Below are 8,079 nucleotides of genomic sequence, written 5' to 3'. Positions count from 1 at the left end.
TAATAAAAGTGAGTGTCCTAATACTAGTATGAGAAAATGTTTGACAAAGTAGTGATGATGAAAAAAAAATCATGTGTTCGAAAATATGAACTACAAAAATTGAAACACTACTTTTTTTTTTACGAACCCTAGCTAATATTTTGAAACAACACAACGCATTATTCATAGTTATACCTTTATTTGAAAGAATTTTGTTAATTACGTAACTAAAAATGATGACAATGGTAATATTTCTCTTACAACATATTTTTCTACATAAATTGATTAGTTGATTATGAGTTTGGTAAAATAACAATAAACATAAAATGATAAGATCTAAAACAATATTAATAAATTTTAGATATCAAATTATTACATTTTGACTATAAGCAATTGCATACATATCAAATTCTAAATAATTGAGTGTAATCATAGTTTAATAATAAATAATTACAACCACTTTTGGGCATCAAATTTTAAAAACTTCTTACAAGTTCCATGGTTTCATTATCATTAAACTCTACATCATTTTATTATTTCTCATTACTCTAATGTCATTTGATGCTATTCGAAATTTTGAATTAGACACAAAATTTTCCACTCCCTATTTTTAAAATATATTTAATTTTTTTTTTGCATTTTGCATTCTTGTATTTTTTATTACTTATGAAAATTTTCAATTTTCTTTTTACCAAATTCGTTTGCAGCAAGAAACGACTTTAGGTTAGCTAGAGGCATCATCATCCCCATCAAACCAATAGATCATTATTTCATATCCTAAAATTTTGCAAAATGATTTTCGAAGCTCCAATTTGCTTACTAGAGAGAATATATAATATTCAAAGATTAATTAATTTGAGGCCATGAGATTCTAATTTTTAGGAGTAGATCTTATAATGGATGCATTCAAGTGGAATAATTATTAGCAAGACAGTATTTTTCAAAGGAATATTCATAAATCACTTAGGAAAAATCCCTAACTTTGAAATTATGCCTAAAAATGTTAAAACAAAATGTGCATGAATTAAGGTTGTGTTTAGTGTTTAAGCTATTTGAGGTTTTTGATTTAAATTTGTATAAATTTGAATAAAATTTAAGGCAAAACTTAAAATCTGCAATCAAAGTTTTCAAATATGAGACAATGTAATTGACTGCAACATCAAAATTAAACAATTAAATTCGACAACTAAATATAAATATATTAATAATAAAGAAACAAGAAATTTCATTATAGGAACAAATTAATACATTATTCAAAACAATCGTTCTTAAATTTTTTCTTAGTATTATGTATGTCAGCTAAATTTAACAGGCAAGCAAAACATGAAAATAAAATTATAAAATTTTAAATCAATTAAAACTAACCTTTGTCTAGATGCAGCAACGAACCCAAATAATCCAAACGAAACTATGAAACGAATCCAACTCAAAACAGAAAATTTCTCAGTAAGTAAAACAAAAATTCACGTTTTTGCTAAATAAAAAAAAACCTACCCCATCTTCTCCCTTAAATAGACTCGCCTTCGCCCGAACGGTCACCTACCAGCTCGAACGTAACCTGCAAGCTCCAACGGTCACCTGCAACAACCTCTCTGCAAGCTGTTTTTCCTTTGCAATAGTGTTTTGAGCGCTAGGGAGAGCTCGCAGGATAGTCCTGCCAGATTATCCACATGTCACAACGCTACTGGATTTCAGGAATAAATCTCGCAGCTTGGTGCTATGAGATTTGCGCCATGCGTCACCTTCCCGTTAGCTACTCTCTTGAAATCTCGCAGCTCCAAGTTGCGTGATTTGCTCCAGACCCGCCACGCGTCACTTTCCCGCTGGTTCTTTCCTTGCCACTCATCAAAGGCAGAGCGGCCCATCAGTTTAAATCACACAGCATGAAGTTACGAGAGATTACGTGAGCATTATTTTAAGAAATTTTTTCTCAATTATTTTATATTTTATTTATTTTTTATAATAAAACGGGAAAAAACTCCTGTTTTTCCCTTGTACCAATTCTGACTCAGACACAGCCTACCAATACCATCGCCGCCTGGGTCTTCGCCATCAGGTCTCTCTCTCTCTCTCTCTCTGCAAATTCGGCATCTCCTTCACATTTACAGCGTCAGATTGGTTTCTCTCTGGACTCGATCTGTAGCTCTTTTGATTTGTGATTGTATTGGTTATGGGGTTTGTTATTCTTTTTCCCTCTTTCTTCTATATATTTTTTATAGTTGTGCATCGAGTCATGACCCGAATTCGCAAGGTTTTTTGCACTAGGCCTTTTCCTCTACTCCTTATTTTTAATGTGCTTGTGCGTGGCGTGCGTGTATGTTTTCTTGATTTTTAGTTTTTGGGTATTTGATCTGGGTAGCTAGGGCTGCTGAATAGATGAATTTTGGGTTTCGTTCGAGCAGACACCCACGATATGAATGCGTTTTCCACTTCTCCACACTGAAAATCAGTTTCCCATTTAACAAAGGTACACGAAAACTGGAAATATGATGAAAACTTAAGACGAAAAGCAGAAAATAGTTGTATTCAAACACGCCCTTAGCAGCATTTCTGTGGGTTTTGGGTGTTCTTAATCGGTCCTTGCTTGCTTATGCTGGTACCCATTTGCTCCTGCCTTCTAATTTTGCTGAATTTCATTTTGTCTGTAAGTCTTGAGTCTGACTTCAATTATTTTTTAGTGTTTGGGATGGTAATTGAGGATTTTGAAGTTAAAATTGCCTGAATTTAAACAAAATTTAATACAAATTTAGATTGAGTTCTGTGCAAATTTCACCATAATTTCAAATTTGTGGTCCAAGATTGCATCTCCAAGCACAATTTTAATGTGTAAAGGATTTTTTGTGTTCTTAGTTGTTTTTCTCTTTGGTGCATTTGGCCAAGGATTCGCTTCTTGATAAGAGGTGCGAAGGATCATCCTTTGCATGCATATCTTTGTGACATATGTCTACCATGAGTGATTGAATGATCAATGATAAATATTATAGGAATACAATGATGATGATGTTGTTTATTCAATCACTCATTGCAGACGCATGTCAATGGGCACACAAATATGCATGTAATGGATTGCCCTCAGCACCCCCTTGTCAAGGAGAGAATCCTTAACCATTGCTTTTGACATTTTACATCATCAATGTTCGACCATTCTGACTTTGTGATATTAATTGGTCTTCATGGTATTAGCTCCTTCCTTCTTCCTTTTAATTTGATGAACTTCATTTTCTCTAAATATGCAGTTGAATTATTTTAGTGCAAAGCATCTTGTAGGTTCTCATTTAGCTTTCGCATTCGACATCATATCTAATCCATGTTAAACTAATTGACTTTGTGATTGAACTACTACAGACGTTAAGCAGCAATAATCAGATATGTCAGCTGCCTTCCGAGCATTCTTGAACAGTCCTGTGGGTCCAAAAACAACTCATTTTTGGGGACCAGTTGCCAATTGGGGTTTTGTTGTCGCAGTATGTTTTCTATTATTATTTTTAAGATATACAAGCATGGATGCATAATTTATTGACCTATCACACAATACTCATTGCAGATTGTACAAAATTGTGATTCGTTTTGGCTCCCTTTGGATTAAAAAATGTTTTTCAAAAAAAAAGGAAAGGAAAAGAAAAGAAAATAATATGAAAATCATTTTCTATATATCTTGAAGATGGTTAAGAGTGAATATTTATTATATGGCTGAAAATTAAGAAAATATAAAAGATTAACTGGGTTTAATGCAAAATACTGTTCATTAATCTGCTAATGTATTTTATTTTCATTTTCATTATCATTGATTAACCAATAAGAAAAAGTGGGTTCCTTCATATTGTCATTTCCTTTCCTTTTGTGTTTTCCAAGTTCCAAGTGGAGCCTTCAAGACTTCTTTAGTTATAATTGTTCACTTCTTGAATTCTTCATTTAGTGTTACTGACATATTTGACAGGGCTTAGTGGACATGAAGAAACCTCCAGAAATGATATCTGGCAACATGACTGCAGGTTCGATAGTCTGGTTTAAGAAGGTAGATGATTATTGAGTCTATTACATCACCAAGAATCTAATTTCACCTTTAACATTGGTGCTACAGCAATGTGCGTGTACTCAGGCTTGTTTATGAGGTTTGCATGGATGGTTCAACCTCGCAACTATCTCCTTTTGGCTTGCCATGCTTCGAATGAAACAGTACAACTCTATCAACTCTCACGCTGGGCAAAGGGTCAAGGGTATGTGATTCCAATTCTTCTTTTTTGTGTATTTTCTTTCTGATTTGACTTTACTACGTTATTTTTCATCTTGTGCAATCTCTCATTCTTCACCACCTCAACTACTCTAAACAGAAATCGTTTGGACGTAATTGCTGTTTTCCTGCATAGCTTTCTGTTCTTTTATGGCCTTATGGGCATTGGCGAGCAAGAGATTTAAATTATGAACTTCTCTCTCTCTAATAAAAAGTTTCTTCTTTGAGGGGTTTGGTAAATTAGACCGTAATCTCCAAACTATGACCCCTTTTTCATGCTCATCCGTAACTTTTAATGTCTCACCCTGGGATTTTTGTTGGACCTCCATGCTGGCAGTAACTGTGTGTACAACTAAATTGCACCAGTGACTGAACTGTTGACTAGGTTTTATACTCACCTCTGAATTATTGACTAAGTTTCATACAATATTAAAATTTGGGGGACAATTGTGAAACACAATCTGGGGGACTATTGGTGCAGTGTGCAATAGGTTCGAGTTGCGTCTACATACTAGCAATGGGATGTAATTGAAACCATTTTGAAAGTTCGGTATTGATGGTGAGATAAATTGAAGTTTAGGGACGAGTATAAAATATGGGTCATGGCTTGGGGACTATTAGTATAACTTACCCAAGAGAGATTTAAATGATTAGGTAATTTGTTTTTTATTGGTTTTTGTTTTCCTTGTCTATATTGTAGCAACTAAGGGGTTGTTTGTTATCGCTGTAAAAAATGATGGAGATAAAAACTAGAAACAAATAATAAAAATTGAAAACAAACAGCCTTTTGGTTAATATTTTAATTTTCAAAACTACAACAAATTAGACACCTAATTGAACTCATGTTCATGTTGCCTCTAAATCAATTAAAATAAAAATATAAAATGCACGTAAATTAAATAATATTACAATAAAAAAAATAAAAATAACTCTTATTTTATTTAATTATTATATTTTTAAACTCACTTCTTAGTGCTTTGAAAAGCATAAAATTTGATTTCCAGTTTTGTGGAAACTGACAAAAACCTAGCAATATAAGCAAGCTCATTGTCTAACTTGGTTTTCACCTCTGCAACAACGAAAATAGAAAATGGAAATGTAAACAATACCGAACGGCCTTATAATTCATTGAAACCAGAGAATAAATTGAGTTGTAATTAACCGAGTTATAATTAACCTGATTTGGCATTTCTAAGTAAAACTGATATATCATTTTATTTTATATCTTGTACACTATTAGACTTAGATCTCTCAGATATTTCATTGCCTTGAAGTTATTCTATAGTGTCATACACGTATTCATAAAGGAAGCTTCCTTGTAAAGTTTTGCCCACTTTATTTATTTATTTATTGGAAAATAAGTGAGGGGGGTCAACAAGGGGAAACTGCCCAAAGAAACTAGCAAACAAGCTAGGGAAGAGCAATTTCTGTGATATCCGGGAGTAAGAAAAGTTTTGAGCCCAGAAGGAATAGAGTCTGGGATTGAGAAAGTCCTAGATTGAACCTTAAGATTATGTAGCAATCCAATCTAGAATACATTGACCTCCCGAAAAATATGCTCGACTTTGCAGTCTTAAGAAGAGGAGCTTAGGCGCAATGGTAAGGTTGTCGCCGTGTGACCTGGAGGTCATGGGTTCGAGGTGTGGAAACAGCCTTTTGCAAAAATGCAAGGTAAGGCTGCCTACTATAGACCCATTGTGGTCCGCCCCTTCCCTAGATCCCGTATACGCGGCAGCTTTGTGCACTGGGCTGCCCCTTTTTTTTTTTTTTTGCAGTCTTAACCATTGGGATAAGCTGTTGCGTGAAGCAATAAGGCCCAGATTTGAAGTCATCCTTCATTTGGAGGGCCAGAGTGGGTGTTGAGTTTGGTTCAACTTCTAACTTTCAAATTCCTAGGTCTGGAACCAGTCTCAGCCTCTGAAGAAAATCCCACGGTCAAGATATATTTTTTGGGCATTTGTCCAATTTCTGAACAAACCCTTGACCCATCTCCTTTCCAAGTCACCCAAGGCAGCCCCCTGCATGTGCAATGCCTGGCTTCCCTTTTGGACTCCTGTTTACATTCAATTCAACCATTCTTATTGTTGTTGTGCGCGGGCAACATAGACCTCCAATATTGGATTGGTTGATTTGTTTGAAAGGGAGAATCTTGCCATCTCTTCTGCACCCTCATGATGTTAAGTATTGGATTGATGGAATATATGAGTTTTCATTCTAGAATACAGTTGCACCATCATTTCCAGATCTTCCAACAAGCAAAGGCAAACAGATCACCAGGGACTTTCAAGGGGATTGATTATGAGCTTGCCAGGTGTACTGTTATCTATCCACTCTGTGCAGTTTTTGTGTCAGTTCTTCTGGGGTGAAGCATTCCAGATTGCAGTGGCCTAAGAGAATGCTATGCATTTTTGACTGGATCTCCAAGATTCATGCATGGAACTTTCTGCCATATTTTACCTAATCTCTGGTTAATTTGTGTGCATTTCCAATCTTGATATCTGTGTAAAGTATTTGACCCTCAGTGGAACTGACACTGCACTGATCTTTTTCCTGCCAGATCTTTAATCAGCTTGGGATTGATTATTCAATATGGCCCGTGTTGCTATTTTGGTTGACAAATTACCTTTTGAGTTCAAGTTCCAGATGAACTTGTCCATATGCATGCTGCAACTGCCCACCGGCACTTTGCAGATCTTCATAACGAGATCTTGAGGAATTTTCTCAAGCTTTTGCTCTTTGTCCCAGTTCCCATTATCAATAGTCTCATATGTTAATCATTCAGGCCCATTTGCTGAGATGGCTGGATTAATTCCAGTAGCAGCCTGTGCCCCACCCAACTGTCAATCCAAAATTAGGTTTATTCGCAGAGTGACTTAGCAAGCCCATAATTGAGCACGTTCTTGCCCTTCCTGTGAGGTGAAGTCCTTAATATTTATTAGCCAAGATTTCTGTCCAAATACATTCTTGTTCATTGAGCATTCACCAAGAGTTCGGAGATAAGAGCAAGATTCGCATCTTCCATCTTTTTCAGCCCATGTACTCCCTTATCTTTGGAAGAGCAAACCACACCCAATTTGAGTGTCCTGAAGGGAATTTTGTTGAATTCAATTCATTGTCTGCTGAAGGTGCAGGGATCAAGGAGGTCTCCATAGCATAGATGAGAATAGCAACAAAAGGGGTACTCACCTTCCAACCAGGGAAAACTGATTCCTCTTCAATTTTTTTTTTAAAGACCCTTGATGGGTGTTTTAACTATTGTTATTAACTCATTTCTTCATTCATAACTATATGCGTTTACAAAAAACATGACGCCACATATCTTATAATTCATATCTTATAATTCTATGGTGTGGGTGTGTGGCAGCCAGAGTGTGGCTCTCTCTCACAGGCAGGTGTGAAAGAGGTCCACATAGTGGCTGATACACTATTACTCACTATGTATTGATATTAATGACCTTTGCCCCCCCCCCCCCCCCCCCCACCCCCCTTATTTAGTTTTGTTTGAATATTATTGTTTTTTTGGGTCATAGGTACTTGCAGGAGAAGAAAGATGAATCTGCATCTCAGTAACTTGACTGCTTGTTTTGTCCATCCTTGGTCGGGGATTTTCGTTGATTCTTCTAAAACCATTATACTGGTTTTTTGGATCTCTCTCGAACAGTCACAATTGATGCTTTAGATACTAGCATAAATGTGCAATAAGCAACAGTTGTTTTGATTTATAATATTCTGTTCCTTTTTTGGTTCTTTATCTTGACTTCTTGTTCAGGCTGTGTAAACCCTCATTAATTCAACTGCATTGCATGTTGATTTTCTTTTACTGTGAAGTTTCTGAAAATCAAACTCACCTGAAACCCTTCCTCTTATTA

At 35.5% G+C, this 8,079-nt stretch overlaps 1 protein-coding gene across 4 annotated transcripts; it reads left to right on the top strand.

Moving 5' to 3' along the window:
• The first annotated feature begins 1,922 nt into the window (after positions 1 to 1,922).
• Positions 1,923 to 8,028, top strand: LOC131159458 (mitochondrial pyruvate carrier 1). 4 transcript variants are annotated; one of them, XM_058114388.1, is made up of 6 exons: positions 1,923 to 2,035; positions 3,008 to 3,155; positions 3,325 to 3,443; positions 3,917 to 3,971; positions 4,061 to 4,196; positions 7,741 to 8,028. In XM_058114388.1, the coding sequence occupies exons 3-6, from the start codon at positions 3,348 to 3,350 to the stop codon at positions 7,778 to 7,780; spliced, it is 327 nt and encodes a 108-aa protein (XP_057970371.1). In that variant the 5' UTR covers positions 1,923 to 2,035; positions 3,008 to 3,155; positions 3,325 to 3,347; the 3' UTR covers positions 7,781 to 8,028. The 4 variants fall into 4 exon arrangements, with proteins under 4 accessions (XP_057970371.1, XP_057970369.1, XP_057970370.1 ...); XM_058114389.1 differs by having other exon boundaries at positions 1,974 to 2,154; XM_058114386.1 differs by lacking the exon at positions 3,008 to 3,155 and having other exon boundaries at positions 1,949 to 2,035.
• The last annotated feature ends 51 nt before the right edge of the window (positions 8,029 to 8,079 follow it).

Source organism: Malania oleifera, chromosome 7 (assembly GCF_029873635.1).
Source record: "Malania oleifera isolate guangnan ecotype guangnan chromosome 7, ASM2987363v1, whole genome shotgun sequence".
NCBI lineage: Eukaryota > Viridiplantae > Streptophyta > Magnoliopsida > Santalales > Ximeniaceae > Malania > Malania oleifera.
The sequence above is the reverse complement of the archived record's forward strand: the minus strand, read 5'-3'. Positions and strand labels throughout refer to the sequence as shown.